The 25,066-nt window shown below is 39.2% G+C and overlaps 1 protein-coding gene across 1 annotated transcript in view; it reads right to left on the minus strand.

The window, feature by feature from the left end:
- The window catches only part of LOC139716393 (5'-3' exoribonuclease 2-like), a 114,605-nt gene extending 93,937 nt beyond the window's left edge, over positions 1–20,668 (minus strand). The window contains exons 1-14 of the mRNA XM_071627946.1: positions 20,492–20,668; positions 15,420–15,547; positions 13,960–14,133; positions 12,860–12,971; positions 11,776–11,865; positions 10,918–10,990; positions 10,479–10,529; positions 9,567–9,584; positions 8,976–9,065; positions 8,106–8,155; positions 7,688–7,759; positions 5,267–5,320; positions 4,831–4,910; positions 2,694–2,751 (exon numbers count right to left, since the gene is read on the minus strand). Coding sequence (XP_071484047.1) covers positions 2,694–2,751; positions 4,831–4,910; positions 5,267–5,320; positions 7,688–7,759; positions 8,106–8,155; positions 8,976–9,065; positions 9,567–9,584; positions 10,479–10,529; positions 10,918–10,990; positions 11,776–11,865; positions 12,860–12,971; positions 13,960–14,133; positions 15,420–15,547; positions 20,492–20,566 — 1,125 coding nt within the window. The 5' untranslated portion in view covers positions 20,567–20,668. The remainder of the gene's footprint in view (positions 1–2,693; positions 2,752–4,830; positions 4,911–5,266; positions 5,321–7,687; positions 7,760–8,105; positions 8,156–8,975; positions 9,066–9,566; positions 9,585–10,478; positions 10,530–10,917; positions 10,991–11,775; positions 11,866–12,859; positions 12,972–13,959; positions 14,134–15,419; positions 15,548–20,491) is intronic.
- Positions 20,669–25,066: the final 4,398 nt, after the last annotated feature.

A 25,066-nucleotide genomic window follows, 5' to 3' on the forward strand; every position in this document is an offset into this window, starting at 1 on the left:
TTTTTGTACAATGCTGTACGCTGTACATTGTATATACCGGTATATCCCTTGGCATAGAGGTACATCTACATGTAGTTTAGTTGTATTGATGAAATGGATAGGCAGCATTCAGACCGACTTTCTCTGACGATAGAGCTACATGTACTGTCAACACACTTAATAAAGCAAACAATTCCATTCTCAGCCCTCTTGGCAAGTGATATCTCATTAACGTGCCACTGAAGGTGTGGATTTATAGAGTCATAGAGATGAGAGAGGTATGTATGGATGCAGCACAAACTTTTTTTTAAAAAAGTTATGAGGCAACACCATTATTGAAGACATTGATGCTGGATTCTTTGTTGTTGTATCATCAGTGATCATGCTCATTGGATGCCGGAGGATCCATTTGTGCAGGAGTCCCTGGCTGTTGTGTTGACTCCATGGCGGATATATGTGGTCTACAATGTACATGTACTTATATACAATGTAGAAAGTGCTCATTTTAAGTATTGAAGGGAAGGCCAACAGTGAAAACTCCATTGTCTAAATACTCCTTGGAATGACAGCTGCTGTTTATCAGTCAGGATTACAAGAGGTGGGAATGGATCAAACCGGTGTAACAGGGTAGCAATATCGCCTAAAATCAACAGTCTTCCTGTGGCAGAAAGCAAAGTCTGCTTGTTTTTGTTTTATTGAGTGATGTGCAGACTTAATCATTTACTCAAGTATAGAAATGTCCTACTATGCTCAAGCAATTAAAACTAATCACCACCCTGTTTCACTGGGCCACAGTGTTATTTCTGCCACTTGTCTAATATGAGGTGTCATGTCCGTTACGCAAAGTGTCATGTCCGTTACGCCATTTACAGGAAAACTAGAAGTGGTATAGAAAAGTGGTTTTCACACATGCAAGGGGATTCAATCCTAACATAGAAAATGAATTTGCAGCAACTTTACACTAATTTCCTCTTGGCTATGAAAACTTATAGTAAAAAACGTAACGGACATGACGCTTCAAATGTTATAGAAATCACACAACTTTGGGGATCAATGGATCAAAAACTGATGAATGCTAAGGAAGTTGGTTGTGATTTTCCGTTGATATATACACTGGACTATAATTTAAAAGCTGAACAAGGCCTCTAGGACATATCCGGCTTTCTTTAGAGACAGGAACACTAACTCTTTAAAAATAGCCAAATTTTTGCATCATTGCAACACATCATACAGTATTTTCATTGACTGAGAAAAATACAAAATTTTGTAATGACAAAGATGCGGCTAGTGAAAAATGAAAATATATATGTTACTTTCTTAGAATATTTGAGAACTTAAGTGAAACTCAAAACTTCATTTTTTCACCAAAGTGAACATTTCCCATGGAATTGCCCATATACTGCATGTGGCTAACTAAACTTCCAGATGATTTAACCTTAAACTTGTGCTGAATCAAAAAAAAAAAAAAAAACGGTAAATGAATGAATAAATGAATTTAGAAATAAAATAAAATTTTAAAAAAATATCCATGGACATACCATGGTAATGACATCATTCCCTATGAAAGGGATAGCTGCTCTTTGTTGTAAGTTGACTTCCCAGATGTATTGAAATGGTCAAAAGTCAAAAAATTTGCCTCAGTTATAATTACTGTCATGGTAACTGACGTTACATACTCGTGTATGACGTTTCGGTAACTGACGTTACACATTTTGTAGTGTTCATTTTGACTCTCCAGTATGCCAAGTATCCTTATTTCTGGTATTAAAATAAAGGCAAATGGGCATACATTAGAAATCCCAAGTTACATCATACAGGTCACTTCCTTTGATGAATAAACTTAAAAATTCCTTGTTTTCGGTAACTGACGTTACATCCATCATTATCAAAGTAATTAACAGTTTTTATCAAATTCTTTAAAGCTACCAGCTTTTTTTTCTATCGTGTGGTAAAAGACTTCTTTGGTAACTGCATACATATGAAAGATTGTTGTTTAGAGTAATAATAAAGTGGATATACAGAGAGTAAGTTATGCGACAATACACTCTTTTCGCCATTGAGTTATAGGCATATTTTGGCAGCCATTTTGAAATTCAAAATGGCCGCTTTTATTGAAAAACATAATGATTCTTAAAACTTCAACTCAAGTACTGTCTGAAAATGTATGGTGTTTGAAACAAATATCATTTTGAATTTTTGGCACCTGTGTCCTAGTTACCGTGGAATTGCCCATATGCATATTACATGATAAATGAATAAGAAAATGTAGACAGACAAGGCACTTGGCAATTTGAACTAAAGGCATTAACTGCCAAGTAAATGACATTTGTATCTAACCAATGTCAAAGGTGATTCAATAGCTATGGGGATATGAAATGCACATGGCATGAAAGTTAAGTTGCTTATGGGAAATTTTTATATTTTAGGCTTTGTCTATCAAGGTTATATGTATAAGGTTATATGTATACAATCGAAAGGGCAATTAACATCAATCTGTTCCAAGACCTGGTCCAGTAAAGAATGGAGGAGAATTTGCAATGTTTTACCTGTGTTGGGAATAAGTTGAAGTATAAGTGCACACAGATATGAATGAATGAATCCCTAGAAGTTTGACCAAAAGTGGCATTTCTATGCCTACGGGTTTGTTCTGTGTCTGCTAAGAGCATCTGGTATAATGGTGGCAGCATTGGAAAGGCATCCTCAAGCCCACTTACCTTTGTTTTGTAAACAGCTTTCTTGTACAGGCGTATCAAACGGTCAATTGCTCCCTCCCTTTAGGCATCAGAAAAGAAAAGGAAACAAGAGACCCGCGGGTCTAGCGCTCACCTGAGTATCGCAAGTTCACCTTTCACGCAGTCACTAACCTAAATTATTCACAGCTCTACCAAAATTTGACCAGGCATTCTCAAGTAGAAGATGAAAATGTACAATAAAGGCCCAATTTTTTTTAAGATTCCTTAATTTGGGGGGATTGGGGCCCCCTGGGGCCCTCTGGGTGGGGCATGGTGCCCATTTTGATAAATTGAGATCCTGACCCCCTAGGGATGCTACCTGCCAAGTTTGACAAAAATCCATCATGAGGTTTTCAGGAAGAAGATGAAAATGTACAATTCAGGCCCCCATTTGGACCCTTCCAACCACCCCCCCCCCCCCCTACCCAAGAGGGGCACCCCTGGATCTCCTATGAACAAACTTGAAACTACAGTCATTAATGTACTCACTCATAGTATTATCTCAGCTCTATAACTTCTGATTCTAGAGAAGATTTATAAAGATTCCTTCATTTGGGGGGTTTGGGACCCCTGGGGGCCCCCTGGGTGGGGCATGGTGCCCATTTTAACAAATTGAGATCCTAACCCCCTAGGGATGCTACCTGCCAAGTTTGGTGAAAATGGGTCATGGGGTTCTCAAGAAGACGATAAAAATGTACAATTTAGGCCCCATTAGGACCCCTCCTCACCCCCTCCCCTGGGTCCCAAGGGGGGCACCCCTGATTCTGCCATGAACAAACTTGAAACTACAGTCATCAATGTACTAACTCATAGTATTAACTAAGCACTATCACTTCTGGTTCTAGAGAAGAAGATTTTTGCAGAATCCTTAATTTTGGGGGGCTTGGGCCCCCTGAGGGCCCCCTGGGTGGGGCATGGTGCCCATTTTAACAAATTGAGTTCCTAACCCCCTAGGGATGCTACCTGCCAAGTTTGGTGAAAATGGGTCATGGGGTTCTCAAGAAGAAGATGAAAATGTACAATTTAGGCCCCATTAGAACCCTTCCCCACCCCCCTCCCCTGGGTCCCAAGGGGGGCACCCCTGATTCTGCCATGAACAAACTTGAAACTACAGTCATCAATGTACTAACTCATAGTATTAATTTAGCTCTATCACTTCTGGTTCTAGAGAAGAAGATTTTTACAGATTCCTTAATTTGGGGGGGTTTGGGCCCCCCTGGGGGCCCCCTGGGTGGGGCATGGTGCCCATTTTAACAAATTGAGTTCCTAACCCCCTAGGGATGCTACCTGCCAAGTTTGATGAAAATCGGTCTTGGGGTTTTCAAGAAGAAGATGAAAATGTAAAAAGTTTACGCACGACGCACGACGGACGACGGACGACGGACGACGGACGACGGACGACGGACGACGGACGACGGACGACGCACGACGCACGACGCACGACGCACGACGGACGCCGGACGAAGGGCGATCGCAATAGCTCACTTGAGCCTTTGGCTCAGGTGAGCTAAAAAAAAGACACAAGTTGGAACACCCAGTGAAAATGCTCCCAGAACTGATTTTCTGTGACTTGTAAGACATCTAATCACTGGAAATATTATCAAGGATGCACATAATTCCTGCAGCTCTCTACTTCGTATTGAAATATTCTACAGTTACTCTTACTTAGAGAGAGCTACAACATAACATCTATTCATAGCTGCATACTCTCCACCCAAAAGTACTCCTTTCTTATTCAAAATACTCCTGCAATTGTAATTTTGAACAGTGGGGAAAAGTCTTGTTAAATATCATTTCTACTTGCTCACTGAAAATCATACATCAGCCTATCACAAGGATAGACATATCATATATGAAATATCAACACCACATGAACTCAACACGGCTTCAGAGATTACTCCACCACACACTACATGAAAGCCAAATATGTCCAGACTTCCATCATCATGCTAGGAAAACGATGAAAGTATTGAATGTTGGTCTGAAGAAAACACACAAGAAACTAAAATGTGATATTTTCTTACACTACAGATTGGGCAATTATATAATGTACATTTCATATCACATCAAGAAAGCATTCCCCATTTCAGAGTCGGCAATGAAACTAAAATGTGATTACCTGATCTCCAATGATGGCAAGTGTGGCAGAAAGTCGTTGCCGACAAAGAAACACATGAAAACCCAGTCATCTATGGCCCTCTGTTGTGAAAGAATTGATTGCCAAAGATGGTCCACACATTAAAAAAATTAAAAAAAAAAAAAATATGAATATTCCTAGTACAGTTTCATGATTTCCTTCTGATCTTGCTCGTCCACATTTATTTGAATACTTATAATCAATGACTGAGAACAAAATTGGTCTTTTTCTTCAAAATGCAAACTATTGTTATTTTAACTACTGTGTACATTCATGATCTGCTCATACCAACATTACATAACACATTCAATATGTCAACAGCTCAATGACTCAAAAATGTTATGTGTAAGAAATGTGCATGAAGTCATGTCACTGTTTAAATTAGACAAAGCCTCAAATGGGTTTCCCTATATTTTACCTCCAGATCAAATGGAAACGGCAGTCCAGTCATCCACAGCTCCTTCTCCAGGTACTGTGGAGGAAGAGAATTTCAGAGCAATGACCTGGATAAGTTACAATTTGCACGATGAGAATAAGTCTTCTAAAGATCAATGGTTTTATCAAAAAGATATTGAGCAAGCTTGACAATTAGGGAGATCAGTAACATGCAATACATCACAAATCTGTGAACACACAGAGGTTCATATGATATTTCAAATTCTATTTATGTACAAATTGCAATCCATCCATGATCATCACACAAATTTAAACTCTTCTATGCATTTCATATTCTTCAAGTGGTTGTGATACAATTATCTTGTATGGAGAGAGGCTCTATAGATTGGATTGGCAATATATCATAAAAATACACTGCAACAGTCTAATTCATGGTAACAATATGAAGTTCACGCGAGACATACCAGTGTAACATCTGTACACATATGTCAACCTCAATGACAACAGATGAAAGGTTAACTACTAGTACATGAAAGTTAACAATTCACAGGCATGAGACAGAGAAAAGTTGAAAAAAGAGGAGAGACTTTGCGAGGGTGTGGGAGGGGGGTGTCCCCCCTCCCACGGTGAGGACTTTTTGAAATTCAAGGTATGAAAAAACTCATTTTAATGCATTTTACAACTGAAATTTACTATTGTTATGAGGTACATTTTACAGAGAAACATTGTGATAATTGAACTCATGAATGACACTTGCAAAATCTAAAGGAAGGAATAGTATGCTTAACTGTTGAATACCTAGGACCTACTCAAATGTGAGGCCATAATAAATCACAGTAATGTACACCCAGGTGACGTCTTGCTGGATTCAGTTCATACGGGTACAAAAAAAAAATCACAGCTTAGCATTGCCATTGTTGGCTGACTTTACCTTAAGTCCATTAATACTAACAGTTTACAGTGCGCAGACCAGGCAAAGTATTGCTGATCTTGTACTTGGTCCATAGTAGTCTAGTACAGAATCATGTATGTAAGACAGCTGAAAATAAATCATACATGCTGCTCAGCACTGTTGACCGTCTCTACGTCCATGCAACAGCTAACTTAGACTGCCTATAATACCTTACAGGAGGTACAAAAATTTGTAGACCCGGTTAAGTCCATAAACGGCTAATGTAACGTTAGAATGAAGTATTATTGTTGGATGAAGTCCAGAATGTAAAGCGAATCCTTGCGGCGGATGATGTATCACAAGTTCCAGGTCCCGAGGAAGTCGATTGACTCGCTGGCCTAACGTGGTTAGAAGACGAAACTGGTTCTGGGAGATCAACTTCATATTCCAACCACTGCCACTTGAACTTACTATATTGGAGACATCTGTGTCAATATCCGCTACACGAGGGTCATCCTTATCGAGGGTCTTCATTTTCTCGTTGAAGAAAGAAATATTCTCATCGGTCCACAAAATCACGATGACAAATGTAACGTTAGGTCACGCCAACATAATCAGCGGGATACAAAAGTAGCGCATCGCGTTGACCGAAAGATCGGTCTGTATCTGTCCGTCGGGGAATGTTCCGCGGAGACTGCGTCTGGCTTCACGGATCCCTACGGAGGTCTACGCATCGCGTAGACAGAAAGATCCGTCTGTCCGGAGGACTCTTTTATATTTTGCCATAACGCTGTCCTCCGTACACGGAGGAGATCCGTGAAGCCAGACGCAGTCTCCGCGGAACATTCCCCGCCCGACGGACAGATACAGACCGATCTTTCGGTCAACGCATCGCGCTGAATGCTGCAGCAGCATGCATGCCGAAGCTCCTTGATAGTAATGATACACGTAATACGCAGTTACAGCCTCACACACGTGTGCATCATATCACACCACACTGCAAGCTACACTAGTATAGTAGCTACAAGTTGATCGACACGCACGTTTCACACCATTTCACGCATGAAACATGCAACATCGCACCGCTGCCCGCTGACAAAATGCACTCATCACCATTCACACACGGCGAGATATGGTGGCTGCAAAAAAAAAAGAAAGAAAAAGAGGAAAATCACGGAAATTTTCCCGACTGTGTATTTTCTCCCCAGAATTTCAAAATCCGCGGAAATCCGCGGATCCGCGGAGAAATCTCATGCCTGAATTCATCAAAGAGATCTGGTTCTCATAGTCTAATAGGTAATGGAGTTGATACAAAAAGGTGAAATTTATCAAATTGATGTCTGCCACTCTCCACAGATGAAACTTTGAGATTCAAGAAGAACTTAGTAAAAGTCTTTGTCAAATCAGGACACAAAATGAAAGCGCACTTTGACTATCTAGCAAGAAGCATTGCAATACCAATCCTGAACAAGATATGCTTCTTGGACATTTATTGTTGACAGCTTCCTGAAAAGACTGCATGAAAATCACTCTTAAAGAATGTCTACTTGCCTCTTTGAGAACATTGAGTCTCAGGAATATGAATTCCGTTTCCGCTCCCATGGGGACTGGCACAGTATCCAGCTGAGAGGTGAAAGAAGACATGATGTGCCACTTTAATTATTTGCCATTTCAGCTTTGTGTTTTACCAGGAATGTCATACATTTCCTTTCAGGAGTTAAAGAGCAAGATCAGAATGCACATAGCAAACCAAAAGACTATATATGAAATATGCACATTCTTTGATAGGACACATGTCAGCGAATATATTTTTCAAAAAATTGACAAATTTTGTTGCTCTTTGGCTGATGTCTTACTAAAAAAAAAACAATGACAAAATGAGGTCCCTATTGGTAAATCCAGAAATCGTTGTTCTGCTTCTATTTCAGCTTTAAACTTGTACTCACATCAATTAAATTCAATTTCTCACCTCATTAGCCCTTTCCTTTGGCAGACCCTGGCATTCCTTCATTTCATGACCTGAACAGAGAGAGAGAAAAAAAAAGAAAATAAAACAATTATATAACACATTATGAGAGGCTGATGAAAGCAGTAAATAAAGAAAAACAACAACAACCGATGAAAGTTTCCTGCAACAACAGACTTACACACACAGGAAATTGGATCACACATGCTGCTTTTAGCACGTAATGAAAATACAGTACAAAATTGGACATCAAATATATGTAAAAAGTGATTACACTAGTTCAGCAATAAATAAAAAAGTAAATGAATAAAAATAAAAAGATAAGTAGAAAAGCACTTCACTTGGAGAGTACTTTTCTAGTTTTGGGGAGTTTTTTTTTTTTCGCCTCCTTGGCCAATCCTCCAACCAAACCTCCACAAAGCAGCTCATTACCACCCATACACGCATGATGAAAATCGCCCAATTTCCCAATGATAAAGAAGCCTTGTGTTTACCTCATATCAGCTTCTGCTGCAAGGCACCTGAAGCAGCGGACCAGTAACCACGCGCTTTAGTGGGCGTGCGCAAGCCACAAATACGCGCAGCTTGAACTCCCAAGTTCAATGACCCTATTTGCCAAAAGATTAAAAAATCTTTCAAAAATTCATAAGAATTCAAAGATCACTACCAAAATTTACTCATCTATTCCCGGTGTCATAATCAAAATTTTCTGCAAATTTCATCCAAATCCATTCCCAACTTTTTGAGTTATTTTGCAAACAGGCACACAGACAACAACAAAAAAACATATCATTTTTGGTGGAGGAAATAATGACAAAAATTCTACTACCAGAAAATATGCATGAATTGTGAGGTTGGTGTAACCGTTTTTACCTTCCTGATTGCACAGCTCGCATGGCCTCCTCTGGTTTGGCTTGAACTCCTCCCGAATGATGGTGAAGTTCACCTCGTGAGTTGCCAGACCTATATACACAATCACAAGAGATTTTTATTTATCTTTATGGTCAAATGTCTTCCCCACTCTAGTATATACAATATTGTCTTTCCAGCATAGAAAAAAAAAAAGTGTAATGGGTGCATATTTAATATCTATGGCACATTGCTTTCTTTAAAGTAAACCTTGATTATTAAAGATTCAGACAACTTAATATTTTTTTATAAGTTTGTATGATGTATGTAAATATGCTCATGTGTACAAACTTTAAGTTTGATATGTCAACTATGGTAGACAGAAACCATACATAATAGCAGCCTTAACCAAACTGTTCTCCTCAGATTTGTTTGTGGCAGTGATTATATGTTACCTATCTCACTGGAAACTCTGATGCATATTGCATTAAAGTAGTCACATGAAATTTCTATTTATTGTAATGCTCCTGCAAGGCTTAAAATTGCAACGAACAACACGATAGAGGAATAATATGATTGACTATAGTAGAATATGAATAGTTTGATGGTACTCACCCAACATAATCAGATCAGCTGTTGATTTGAAAAAAAAAAGTCACAATTAATCATTATCTAACTCATGCACTTATCCATAATCTTCACTTTTTAATCACTTGTTGTATGTCATAGCCAGAACATATCATAATCACCAGTTATGAAAAAAAAAAAAAGAATGTGAGAAATATACTGATCGGGACATAAATATTTGAAAATGAAAGGCAACTGAGACTTGAGGTGTCCTATGGTTACGGCACTTCAATGACTTAAAAGCATCAATCGTTAGTGGTACTGCACTTATCAGTTCAGGAAATTTTGGTAAACCTATTCTTTTATAGAGGAAAACACACAGTAATGTGCTACACACCAGAAATGTGAACACCTCTCGAACTAACTTTGTCATATCTGTCACTGCTATTCAACCATTATGTAAAAGACTTTCAAACACAACATTAATAATGATATACACAATTACTGTTTCAAAAAATGTTTTTAAAACAGTTAAAATATGCTATAAACAAATTGCTGTTCAGGAAAATGACTGAAATTAAGATTTTTTTTCTAAATGGCTCATTTGAAACAAAAATGCTGCATTACAAGAAAGGGAGTATCAGCATGAAGAATCACTGTATAATACTGTATGTCACTGTCTGCCTGGCAGAAAGGCCTCAAAGCTTGCATGCTCTAAAAATCACAAAGTAAAGATAGTTCCATCCCATGAAAGAGCTTTCAAAAATCTGTCAAATTATGTCAGAAACCAAACTTCAATTCTGGAGATCAAAATTTTGAGGGCTACATTTCACTACTTTTGTTCAATCGGAAATTTCTCCAAGGGACAAAAATCTTCTGTAATTGTTCAAAGAGAGGCTTACAGTTGACAGGGTAGTAGTGTCAAAAGAAGATTCAATTTGAATTTCAGATCATACTTACCATCTGCACCACAGAGGCAATGGTGTGTGTTCGGGTCATGGTCAGGATTCGCTGTAAGATGGATGACAAACTATCATAAGTTTACGACATCGCAAAATGTACTGGTCTCTCCCACTGGAAGATGAATATCTCTCTCACAGAATTTTCTCATAAATTTTATCAGGCATGATGTCTACCATCAGAAAGACTTTTCAGTGAGTCAGGCTAGATAGGAGGACAATATCACAGTAATTAAAGTTTGCAAAAGGAGACACCCTAACAAAGAATTTGCACAAAAAAAGAGAAATTATTAATTTGAAATAAGAGCGGCCTACATAGATAGCACAAGGTACTCTAGGGCAATGCATCAAACATAGTTAATCAATTCTGTTGCAAATTAAAAAAAATGACAATATACCAATAGAAAGCAGGGAAAAAAAAAGCAACAAAAATTACCCACCTCGCTGTCGACGAATGTAGTCCATGATCTTGTGTTCACCTTCACCTGGTGTGTTGGCATCTGACAAGATGACCTGTGTGGTTGCAAAACAATTATGAAAGAGTCCTGGAAAGCCTATGTTAGCCTGATCTCCACCAAGAGACCTGGGCACCATTTCATGGAAGTTGTCAGCCCCGACAAGTTGTCGGTCTCCGATAATCACCATAGTAACAGTCAGTGGGCAGAGTTTCTCAGCCAATCAAAACCAAGGATTTTACTGAAATTGTCAGACACTGACAACTTTTGTGAAAACGGTGCCCAGGACTAAGAGAATTGCTAGACAATGTTTGTGCTATATGGTGCTGCATGCTACCAGTGTCTTTGATATCGAGTAAAAATAAAGCCATTAAAAAAAAAAATACAGCACTCCAGTGACCATCACAGTGCTTCCAAATGTGAAAATCTCAGGGTGACCAGATTTACCCTCACCAATTTTTCTCATAGACCCGAGTCTCAGAATAAACCCATCCAGAAATGAGCTACTACAATAATCATCTGTCCATAGATATCTTGACAGTAACAGTGCAATTTTCAGATCTTCTACACTTGGGTGTTGCTGCTTTTGTTTTCCTCCATTAGAAAATCAAAGCTCACTCAGCTTTTTTTTTTTTTTTTGTTTTGATTAAGCTATGCAAACAATAAGCAGTGATCTCAAAATAGAATGCTGGACAATTTTCATTAATTTACTAAATTATAAACAATAAAACATCCTATAGGATTTTTTTTTCATGACAGAACCATCGTGTGCTCTTTCATATCTTACGAAGTTGACAAGGTGTTGTGATGCAACATGAATATTACTTCTTGTGATGAATATACCTGGATATTCCTCCATCCCGGATCATTGTTCAGCCTGTCTGTGACGTAATACCGAAGGCAGTCAGCGAGGCGGAACATAAACTCTGTCCCCTGTGAGTACGAAATTACAGGAAATGGACTTTCAAGGAAGCACATATTGGAAGAACTCTACACCCACAGTAAAACAACAAGAAAAGAAACACAAATAAGGAGGACAAACTGATGATGACAATTTAAAGCGCTTGAATTTCTTCTCCTCTCATGTCTTTGCTTTTAGTGACTGTCATGCTTTTCAACAGATTGTTTCCCTTGCTTGCAACAGTTCTCTAATGTAGTATTATGAATGATCCAAAGAGGGTGTCTGATACAACCATGGCAGCAAATGATAACAAATAATCAAGATGCTAGTAGAAGAATCACGGAATATATCTTCAGAAGAGCATGGAAACCTCCTGAAAGCCACAGAATGGGCAATCTATGGTTTCTCACGTGCTGAACATCCTCTAGAGCTTGCATGAATGAAGAGGAAATGAATATGAAAACTGTGTCAGAGATGTCATTATGTCTACCAAATTTTAATACCCAAACAATCTTGATATCTAAGTGTGAGTTTCTTCAATTTTTCTACCTCTACAAATGAAATTTGTTGAGATCGCAACTGCTGATCTGTGAATTAACAAACATATCGGAAAAAAGGAACCAGTGGGACTCGAACCTGTCATCTACTGCTTACCGGGCAGCGACACTACCACCAGGCTGTCCCTGGTTGCTGGCAGAATCATTTAATATGCCTTGTCCGCTTTGGACTACTTAACGTAACATTGTCGGAATTTCGGAGCTTGGGTATTGTTCCATGTTCATTGTGTCACTGCTGGGCAACCAGGGACAGCCTGGTAGTAGTATAGCTGCCTGGAAAGCAGTAGATGACAGGTTTGAGTCCCACTGGTTCCTTTTTTTCCCGACATGTTTGTTAATTCACAGATCACCAGTTGCGATCTTAACAAATTTCGTTTGTAAAGTAAGACAAATTGAAGAAACTTACACCTGAACTTTCATCCCTCAAAATAATATCTTGCTTTCAATCTTGATATTATGTATCACTCACCGGTGTGATGCAATTGCTATCAAAGTGGCTTTCCTTTGGTTTGGGGGGAGGCAGATAGCCACCACGATCAGCGATCTCAGCCCGAATCCTCGCCTCATCTTCTCTTTTGTCTCTGTCGATAATTGAATGGGGGGGGGGGGGGGGGAGAACAAAATTAGAGGTGTTTGTAATTTCTACGGAAATTCATGTTTGCAGTCTATCTGTATCACAGCAATGCCTATGTTACCGCTTGGTCAAGCAACATTGAGTTTAGCAAGAGGCAATAAAGTAGATTGATTGCTCAACAAATTGGTGACATTTTCATATCAAATACATGTACACAATTTGTTTCACAATATGCAGCATACTATACATTTCAGTTGTTCTTACAGTGGTTGCTCTTGTTGCGTTTATTCTTTTGAATTTCTTGGGGTCAGGGCATTGGTTCAAATTCTTCATATAATTTCCTCAGCCTTTCAGTTTCTTTGATTAAGTTCCCCTTGTCATTTAATGCATACACATCTCTAACAACCGTAGACTTCACTTCTCAAAATGCAATCTTGCAACTGGTCCAGGTCAGATCTAAAATGTTCTAAGTGACTGACCAGGCCAAATAATTCTCCTCGGCTGATAGACACAATTTGTCACATTCTAATGAGCAACTACACTTGCTATGGCATTACTCATGACATAACCCATTAATACTGCAAACTACTGGAAGCAAAACACATATCTTGCATCTCATTCATATGATGTTCCACAGAACAATGTATCGTATAAATGAATTCAAGACAGTCAACCTTGCCTAAGTCAAAGCCAAAGGGACAGTAGTAAATTCTTCAACTTACATGAATGTCAACTTACACATAAAATTAACACATGTTTATAACAATCCAGTTTAGAATTTTCCTTCAACTTCTCAAGGCAATCTTTTGACTTGTGTGAGGTCAAAATAGCAAAGGGTGACTGTACTTCTAGCTGTGTGTTGTATTAACCCATTGAGGACGGTTTGATTTTGCTACAACACGCATTTCCCATAGACACCTGTCCGAGTATACTTGGGACTCATCCTCAACGGGTTAAAGGACTCTTAGTTTCTGTGGTATTTTTGCACAATGCACCTGCTCTCTTTCGACGCCCGAAAACGTCGTGACCGCTGCTGATTCATCTTCGCACGAGGTGCAACTCCATCAATCGCCATGTACAGGAGGCGACGCGGGCGCACAATACTGAACAGGCGATCGATGTATTCGAAAATAGCCACCATCATTTCATCCTCATTTTTCGGAGCTGGCCTGTTGGAAAAAATAAAATATATAAAAAATAATACAGAAAGAGTCCTCTCATGTAGAATAATGTTGATTGGAAACAATTAGTGCATGAATGAATAAGAGTATGGACACAAAAAAAAAAGAAAAAAGTATGATGGAAATTGTTTGCACAAAAGCAGATCTCCTGAATCAATCTTAAAAAAATGGTGGAGTATCATTTAAAGTTCTCAAAATAACATACCTGTGGCTCAAAAATCAAAATAGCAAATAAAAAAGAGCATTAGACATGACAGTGTAAAATCACTGCACAACCTGGGCTCATCTATGAAACCAAGTGATAGTCATTTGATATACAGCATACCACAGGAAAAAAAATAAACAAATATAAACAGAAGTGGTTGTGAGGAATTTCCTTCAACAGCATATAAGAGGTAGTTAGCAGCACAAAGAATGAACCCTAGGAACTGCTTGCTTCTGCATATAACATCCTTTAAGATGAGACAAGATGTCTGAGTGCTACTACTCCCCATCATGCTTGGCCTAGTGTGTAGACATTATAGATACTTAAGTGTACCAGGTGTGCACAGTACCGAGAGTAAAAAAAAAAATGATAGAATAAGATGCAAAACAAAGACATGTTGCTTACTACAAATGGACTGCCATCAGTGCCCCTGGGAGAGATTTGGAGCCTCAATACAAACAAAACAATAATATCTACCCCCTGATGCAAGACAAATCTAACAAAGAGATTTTACAATGAATGAGGTAAAATCATAGAACTGGAGATACATTGTACCTGATGGAAAACAAATATCAAATGCTTTCGACTGATTGCATTTTATAACTTTAAATCCATGCTAGAGATAGAAGATAGTAAGTTTTAAAGGGTGTGTACAGTTCTGGTCGAGGTGAGGATTTAGCTTTTAACTTTTTGCGAGATATTCAGAAAACACTCTATGAGATGTCACAGAGCATGCAATTCTAAGGGGTATCAAAAGTTTATTTGATGAAAATCGGTTTTGAAGTGGCCGAGATATCAAAAAACAAGGTGAAACAAAGAGATCCTAATAAAGTTGGGGCATGTAGTCTTTTACTATTATCACTTTTTTGGATATCTCAGCCATTTGAAAACCACTTTTCATCAAATAAACGTTGAATCCTTCTTGAAATTACATGCTCTTTCATATTTCATAAGAGGTTTTTCATTATCTCACTTAGGAATGTTAAAACCATGAATCCCCACCTCAACCAGTACTGTACAGCCCCTTTAAGGGTTGGGGGGTAATACAGTACTTGACAGAAATACTGACTTGTTTTCAGGGTGACAACAGGGATGAATGATACCATTCATGTCAAGGTAGAGGTTGTCAAATTCAACATCGTTGGGGTTGGGCTTGGTCGTGTCTGGTGGAATTCTTACTCCATCAACCTCCTTGACCTTGATGTAAAGAGTGAATAGAGGAAAAGTTATCGCGCGATACTTGATTTCTAGGACATGGCTGAAACAAAAATGCTAACCCTTGCTTTTTAAAGATAACGTACACGAATAACATTTAATAACGACAAACTGTAGGTTTCTGGACTGGTACTTACAATGTAAGAATATGAATACAATGTGTGATAATGTAATATCATATTTTGTATTTGATATTTGATGATAGGTTAAAGTCAAACACTGAATTACATCTGGATGAGTCTGATGTACATAAATGTTGCTTATTGAATCAAGAGCGGAGTCTGTTGTTCTGCTTCCTTGAACCCCCACTCACAAGTTTCTATTGTGAAGCTGCCATGTTGTATTGTAATCATCCTTGTTCATTGTGATTTGTGACGAATTTTTTGAAAACATTCTAATTCTTCATCCCAATCAGTGTACATTATAACACTCTGTACCCAGTAATATGAGTATAACTTAATTGTAGTGTTCAAATGTGAAAGTCCGGAATTCATCTGGGGGTCTCCTTTAAAAATTGCTTGGAATTTGACTATTCATACTTATATATCTGTCAAAATAATCTCGGTACCTGTTCAGGAGTGTTATAAAAAAAATTACACTGTTCAGTACATATCTTTACTAATAACACAGTTAACCAACTGCTCAGTGTGAATCAAGTTAGGGCTCGACTCTGACTTTTTTCACTGGTGGCCCGTTCAGGCTACTAAAATCATTAAATCTGAAATGTTGGTGGCCAAAAAGAGAAGAGCAATGATGCTAAATAAAAGGAAACATAGCAATTAAGTTTGAATCTTAGTTGCTCAATCAGGCCACCAAAATATATGCTTTTCGAAAGTTTGGTGACCCGACAGCGACACCAATTTTTAGTGGTCCCAGGCCACCGCTAATGTAGTCTTTGTCAAGGCCCGAGCGCGACAGCGCGAGGGCCTTTTGAGATCTGCTTCACACATTATTATTCGTGACACGTGAACCCTACTGAATATTCATATCAATGGGTTTCGGTCGACCAATGGAATGGCGCGCTCCCCACATTCTCAGCCTTGGTGTTGTCATGCCTAGTTCACATGCATCACTGACCACCCGCGGAGGTCTGTGGCGTGCATTCGCTGTATTCAAATCAAGTTCGAGCAGACAGACACGCTGATTGGTCGACTTTTGCTCCCGAAATCGGGGAGCAAAAGTCGGTAATTCAAAGGGCTAACAAAAGGATGCGAAGCAGATCTCAAAAGGCCCTCGCGCAACCCCGCTCAGCTGGGCTCTCTGCTCCATACAGCGAGAGGGCCTTGACAAAAGGCTACCGCTAATGTTGAGCACTGAGTACAATGTGTAAGTGTAACCATTAATACAAAACTGCCTATTGTACAGCACAAGTACATGTAGTTGCAACTCATGGTTAATTGCAAATTTTAGTGATAGGTAGTTAAGTGTGAAATCTCAGGAATGCTTGGAGGATTTACGTGTGACACCAAATACTTTTATTTATGAGACTCTACAATACGTATACACAAAAGTGGGCCCACGGGATAAAAAAGCAGAAGAGGTTCAAAGCTTTCTCAAAGTAGATGAGTACATGAATCAACAAGTGACTCTAGGACTTGCAAGGCCATTGTTGCTGTCTAATCATCTTATACATTAATCACAATCATCACTGAAAGACCAGAGGAAGCTCAGATTAGAGTTCCTGTGCAACGCTCTTCCAAGCAGTATGAAGAAAATACCATTTGTGCCGAAAGTCACACCATCACTGGCAAGAAAAGCATTTAAAGAAAAAAAAATCATACATAAAATGTACAACAAAATACAATATAAAAAGTAACAAATAAAGTTATGGGGATTCTTTTTTGCCTTTTTTTTTGGAGAAGCAATGCCCAAATTTCAAGTTGAGAACAAGTAGGCATACTGTAACGGTAGTGGTATTGTGGCAAAAGCATATTTGTTCACAGAGAGTACAGGCCTCGAAATAGGATTTTGGAGGGGCAAGGCCATTTAGAAAAGGGCACTTTTTCCAAGAGGCCAGGGCACTTAAGTCAGTCAGAGGGGCGCCAAGGCCACATTGGAAAGGGCATGTTTGGTGTTTATGAAAGAAGAAAAACAAACCGAGAAAAACAAACAAACACACACACAAAGTGCAACACACAACAAAAACCTCTTCCCTACAGCTGTAACACATTCCCGATCTCCGCGTTTCTATCAGGTGAAACGACATTTTTTAAAACAGGAATAAAACAACAGTAGGTATTGATTGAAACTCGACACCCTTTCAGGCCAGCCAGGCCAGGCTGCCATGAAACTTCAAAGCACATTCCGACAGCTGGCTGGCAAAACCACAAGGCAAAGGAATTTGCGCGCGCGTGTAGATTGCAGTGATTAGTCCGTGACAGACAGTTCATGACTTCCAAGAATGCGCCAGTACGCGCGGTTTCTTCTGTTGATTGGTCTCTCTCTCTCCACCCCTCCCCATTCCCCAGTCTGGCACACCTTGGCATCGTGGGATTTTTCTTTTTTCTTGGTGAACTTGGAGTTCACTCTTTACTACTCTATCTGAATATTATGCGCTGCCTAGCTAGTACATACTCGCGGCCGCTGCGCTGCGGAGGCAGTCGGGACGGTAAAAGCCGGTCGGGCGTACATGTACGTACACGTCGTCTCGTATCTCGGAAAGATACTTTGAGTTTGAATCAGATATATCGGGACGCGAGTGAACTGAAGGTATGATATTTGAGATCAGGAAAGTTGCTCAAGCTTATTAAAGAGACTTTGAGAAAGGGCATCATACGTCATAAATAATAACTTTCATTCTAAAAGGGCACCACGGCCCCAAGAAAAAGGGCACATTTTTTTTGGCCGTAACTTTGATCAAAAAACAAAAGGCATTGCGGCCAATGAGAGGGGCACCGACGGCCATGGCCGTCGGTGGCCGTCGGTTAATTTGAGGCCTGCAGTAGTCTCTCCCTACGTCTGTAGATCATACACCAACAAGACGCTCAGCTTCACCAGGATAACAGATGCAGATCTAGTAGTAGTAGTTAAATTAACTGAATGATTGTTGATACTGCACTGTTTTAAAGGGGAAATTGCAGGACAAATGAAAGTTATTTTTAGCTTACAAGTACAACTTGTAAAAAGAAAAAGTAAACTTTTACAAACTTTGACTGCCTGCTACAAGGAGAAACCCATGACACCAATATGTTGTGTATGCTTTTGTGCTTGGTCGAACCTGGGCACGAGAAGTCTAACCTTGGTGCGGGTGCCGATAATTGTATAAATCAGTAAGAGTTTAATCAAAATTTGACGACACTGAAAATTAATGACATAATGAAATTGTGAAATTTGACTTCAAGAAAAAAGTTATTTAACAGTCAATATGAATTGAGGAATAAAGCAAGTGGCCCTTGATTCGACAGGGTTCCATGAATAGACCACTCTTACAAATAAAAATTCACTGAAATTCATGAATAAAAAATGGCGCATATCAAGTGCGAAATTCAAACTATGCAACTACCTCCACACGTGTTCCGAAGAGCACAACAGTGGGCCACATCGCCGGACCCCCGAAATCATTGTCGCGACCCTCCCGGGTCAACTCGCATTAAGCAGTTCAATGGGTAAGTAAACGGGTAAGTAAAGTTGCATAGCAACACATATAGACTCATTTTATTCCAAGTTTCGAAGTTACTAGTCTGTTTATCTGCATTGAATCTGTACAGCGTGTACACTTACAGCCATGATGGCAGCCGTTTCTGAGATAACTTGAGCGTTTACACGATATTTATATTTTGCATGCCACTCGTGCCAGAATTTGCTGTATCACCGTGGTTCGATCGCAACGTGTTGTGAATGCTTTGAATCATTCGCACAGCGTGGAGTGCGATGTACTATGTATACAGTTTCGCCCGCGCATGGCACGCGCGCTAATACATTCACATAGGCAGGGCGAGCGCACGGCGCGTCACGTCGCAAATGTCGAAGCACGGACATATGGGGTCGAACAATGACTCATGAGTACAGGCGGTCGAACGATGGTTGCAGTGCAAGCGTTCGGATCGTGCACGCTATTTTGCTTCCGCTGCTTAGGATGTCAAACATTGGGTCACTTGCTTTATATGCAAAAAGTGAATTGATAATGTCATCCCCTCATAATTTGCAATAAATAACGCACCTAGCTTGGGCCTACATAGATTTGACCTCCTGTGTCAGATTCCACCGCATACAAAAGCAGGAAGCATCGAGAGTAGTCTATCAGTTTTTACACGGATGCAGCTCAGTCAGCGGTCAAATGATGGACAGCATTATGCAGAGACTCCAACTCTCCCGTTTTCGACGGGAGATCTCCCGTCGAAAGCCAATTTTTGCAAAATCTCCCGTTCTCCCGTTTGAGATTTGATTTCTCCCGCCCTGGCTCTGTGTCTCCCGGTGGAAAGGATTTCTTACTTATTGCTATCGTATGTTGAAAAAATAAGCCTTAGATAGCACCAGAGAACATCTAGAACCCTATAGGAACTTCGCGCTTCGCACACATCAACTTGGAGTCTCCCGTTTGCTAGGGGTTTCGGGCGGGAGAATCTCCAGATCAGAAGGTGCTTGGGGTTGGAGTCTCTGATTATGCCATGCATGATCGAATTGAATGTGGGCAGCTCAGCTTACACAGTTAAACAGTACTCAGTAGGACCTTGTGAATGTACGTAATTTACATACGTGTAAATTTATATAAAGTAATAAAATTTCCAGGGTTTTTTTTTCCAAACACAATCATGCATGCCCCAGTCTCAAACCCTGCTGCAAATAACAACAACATGAGGTTAGTCTAGCGTCCACTGGCATTGCATCAATTGCATTGTCATTGATGGTTGGTTTAGCTAACTTCCAAAATTAAAAGCACAAAACTAAATGAATGGGACTGTGCCTTAAAAAACTCTACACAATTACCTTTTCTTCCACACAGTGAACTATGATCGACGGGTACTTCTTGCTGAGCCATCGGAAAAATGCTGGAACTCCCATTGTTGCTGAGAGCCCTGTGATTTAAAACCGACAGAATCTGATTCTCAATTTTCTAGATAGAGTGTAGGGGACGATTGAAGCTTTTCCCAGCTGCAGCACGAAGAAGTGAATTCACAAACAACACGTAGCGCTAGCGCAGTACAAGGACGCAAGCTTTTCGGCTTTTGCAAAGTGCATGCATATTACAACATCAAAGCAGCATGCATCGCGTGCGCAGTGTGTGTACCGGTAATCGATAGAGGGCGGTTTTTTTTTCTGGCTGATGCCAGTGCCATACTAGTACCGTGTATAAGAGAGAGAGATCAAGAAAAAAAAAAAAAAAAAGAAAGATGGAAGTATTGTCATATCTCAAATAAAACTCATCCCCGAACCAATCCTCCCTCACTACCATTCTTGACAATATACCTTTGCAACTATCCAAACAATCAAAAAGATCCACATATCATCTCTCCCCTCCCCATTTAGATATACTCCAACATTAAACAACCTCTGTCACTCCTCCCAGTCCCATCCCCTAATTCCCGATTCCAAACATTACCATCCCCGCTCCCTACAAGGTGCATTCATTACTACCTAACTGCCCCTTAATTCCTGTCCCTCAACACATTCCTTCCATACCTATTAAAAAAGAAGTATATATTATATATATATATATATATATATATATATATATATATATATATATATATATATATATATATATATATATATATATATACACTACTACTGACATGTTTAGCACACTGTCATAAAAAATTATCAGTTATATATACCGATACAAAACACCAACAAAAACCTATGTTCGCATTCCGTAATGATCATACACAGCGTTTTGTGAAGTCCATTCGAAGATCCCGCCTGGATATAAGGATCCTATAGGCACCCATCTTTCAGGATAAAAAAAAAATCTTTATTGAATATGACTGGGTTAATTTTTCCCTACCCAAAATTCCTGCAGGTGTGTAAATCCTGCCAGGCCGGTAACATTTTCTAAATAAACAAAGATGCCTTAATTTTACATCTTTGCAATGAATGATGCTTCTACCCCCTACCAATTTGAACCTATGATCAAAATATACTCTCCAGCTCATATTTTGTTCTCCACACAGGAGTCTTTTCTGTCACATGACCCACTGCGTTTTTACAAACATTCAAAATTTACCATTGTCAATCCACCATCTTTGTAATCCTGACACATTATATCTCTCCTCATATGATCTTTTCTTTTCCAAACAAAATCAAGACTTGCTTAAAAGTTTGTTTGAACGCTATGGATTCTGCAGCTCCCATTACACACACACACACACACACACACACATTTCTTTAGCTTTCGAAGATAAGTGCAGAACAATAAATCACACACACACAGATGAAAAACAAAAATATATATATATCATTTTCTGAGGGTTCTACCTGGAGATGGCGGGGGGGGGGGGGGGGGGCATTGACCCTCAGATCAAACTCTTTTGCTATTAATGAGTACAGTCTAAAACTTTCTAATACTCTTGGCTGAATTACTTCAAATAATGAACAGTCAAATATATTACGTTTTGAGACTTTGGCATAAATGTATTTGAACAAGATAAAAAGAAGCATATTTCACAATTTTGTGTAGAAACTATAAGGCAATTCAGCTGTGATGCGATGACATCATCAACCAACTCATCATTCGCTAATCATAACTGTTCAAGAAATGGTAGCAAAAATTTATAATTTCATGACTTCCTGAAATTTTATCCGATTGTGATCAAAATTTCACTGTTGTGCTAATAAAACTTTAGTCTTTCTTATCAGACTAATTTTAACAGGTCTGGAATTCCCCTTCAGGCTTTTGTATGCTGGCTATGGTCCTTTGTTTTCTTTCAGTGTAATGAGAGGTAAGCTTGTGTTTGTGTCTGTCGTCTTCCAGCGGCCTATATACTTTAAATTCAAAAGTGCACTTATTGGTGCTTGAGCCGAACTTAAGTTGTGTGAAGTGTTAAAAACATTGTCAGAAACAAATCTGATGTTTGGACAATAGAGTAGCCTCTGTAAAATGTAATACATATATGTAGTCTTAATGGCTAAGAGACGTTGATGGTCAAGTTTGTGCAAAACACAAGCGACATGTACTTTATACATGAACCTCTAAACTTAATGCAGACTGTATGAGTTGGTATTAATGTAGGCTATAATACATACAGGTAGAAGTTGTGTGGAAGACTACAGAGTGTAAACTGCCAAGAAATAATAAAAAATTAATCAATGAACAAGTTTAATGACGGGCGTGCAGATGAATTGTAGACTCTGAGAGACGATTAAGACAAAGATGTAGATTGTTGAAGTGACGTGATAAATCAGTGTTTGGAGCAGTTGCTTGTGATCTGATATGGTCAATATTGTTGTTTGGACAATGTACATTTAAAGGGTGTATATTGTTTACATTGCTTTTATTTGATGATCAGTCATCAAAGGTGAACATTATGCAAGCCTTGTTGGGGATGCTTTTTTTTCAACAAGGGCATTATGCATACATAATGCATACATAATGCATTCGTAACAGATACAAAGACATAATAACAAGACATGTATGGTACTACATGCAAAGATGCAATATCTCTTTGAATCAAAATGCTCTGTTTGAATAACATGTGTATTGCCTTGTTCCAAATGTATACATCTTTTTCATTCATTCATATACATTAATCTAATGCTGATCATCTCCAACAAACATATTGTCCACAAAATATACACTTCCTTAGAAATATATATAATATACATATGAACATTAGTTTTAATTGATTGCATACACTTTATCCAAAATCTCTCCAGCCTTGCAAATGAATACACTAACTGCAAAATTTCCAACAGATACCATTCCTAGTTATCAAAATGAAACCACGTATCTGTCACATGTAACATAATCATCTCCTGATCATCTATAATACTGATATGATTATGTACAATATCTGTTGAATTACACATTTCAAAGGGTTGGGAGACATTGGCCACATATAGATTTTTGGTTACTGTAGTGGATTTAAATCTTTAATTCATATACTGTATGTACGGTTGCAAGGACAATGGACGTTGACTTAATCTAACGAATTGCTACAGCAGCAGAAAAAGACAAGGCTGAGTGACCTGTTTGCTTGAACCCTATCTCACTATAAAAACATGGCAACCTATTCATAGCTTGAGGGTTCAGACAGCAAGGACAAGTACAGTGTACCATGAATGAAAATCAAGTGTATGGGCACTCAAACATAGATCGAGTCTCACACCAGACACATATTGAATCGAATTCATAAGACACTGAGAAAGGCGGGGAAACACTCAACAGAATTTCATCATCATCTTTGGGATCACTTGTTCGTGAGCCTATAGAACTGTCTGATAGCACAGCTGAAATTTAATGAGGTGAAATAATAGAGCCTGAATTTGATGATGGTGGATCAATTCATGAGCGCTATCAAAGATGAGTCCCTTCATTTGAAACTACAAGAGAGTGACAGTGAACTGTGACTGACATGGCACACAGCTATGATAAAGCTGTAGCTATTTTGAACAAATGCTTCAGCCCAAAGTCAAATTTTCTGACATTTTGTGACAGGCCAATCTAGAAACAAATGAATCCACAGATCACTTCCTCACACAACTCCACCAACTTGCTCAGAACTGCACATTCCACAATACTGATCGAGAAATCACAACCCAGATTATCACGAACGGGGCATCTCCGAGGTTAAGATGACAGGCCCTCTGCAAAGGAGAAGACCCAACTCTCTAACAGCTACTGGAAACAGGTAGATCCCTGGAGGCTAGTGAGCAGCAAGCACATATCCTTGAAGGAAGTAGATCTACTGTCAACTCCATCTCTCATAGCAACCAGAATAGTCCCCAATAGGCAAAAGCAGATGCCCAGGCAGAAGATGTGAATGCTGTCTGTTCAAACTTTCAACTCAAGAAGGAGCAGAGATTGCATTTGAGAGGTCATAGACAATCCAGAAGTCAAGACTCACATTCAACCTGCTATTTTTGTGGAGGCCCACACCCACACATGGACACTTGTCCGGCCAAAGGGCAAGAATGCAGATCATGTCACAAAGTTGGTCATTTTGAGAGGGTCTGCCACTCGAATAAAAACAGGACAACTTAAAGAGAAATATGGAAACAAGCAGTCAAACAACCATAAGAGGGTCAATCAGATAGCCGAAACAGACTCTTTGGACGACCAGTATTAATGGTAAGAGACAAACAGATGGTAGCCTACAACATGAATCACCTACCCATGACAGAGGTATTCATCGGGCCAACCAAATCAAGGCTGAAATAGATTCTTGCATGACAGTCAACATGAGGAAAGCTGTCCCTGCCTATGTCCAGACCTACAAATCACAGCTACATAAGCATATTATGCATACCAATACGGCTCAAATTCACCACTGCCAGTGAAAGGTGTGATTCCTGTACAACTCCACTCGGAAAATGCATTATGCTATGCAGATTTCCATGTAGTCC

Source organism: Diadema antillarum, unplaced genomic scaffold (assembly GCF_040938485.1).
Source record: "Diadema antillarum isolate AM-2024a unplaced genomic scaffold, OU_Dant_1.0 scf00000007, whole genome shotgun sequence".
Taxonomy (NCBI): domain Eukaryota; kingdom Metazoa; phylum Echinodermata; class Echinoidea; order Diadematoida; family Diadematidae; genus Diadema; species Diadema antillarum.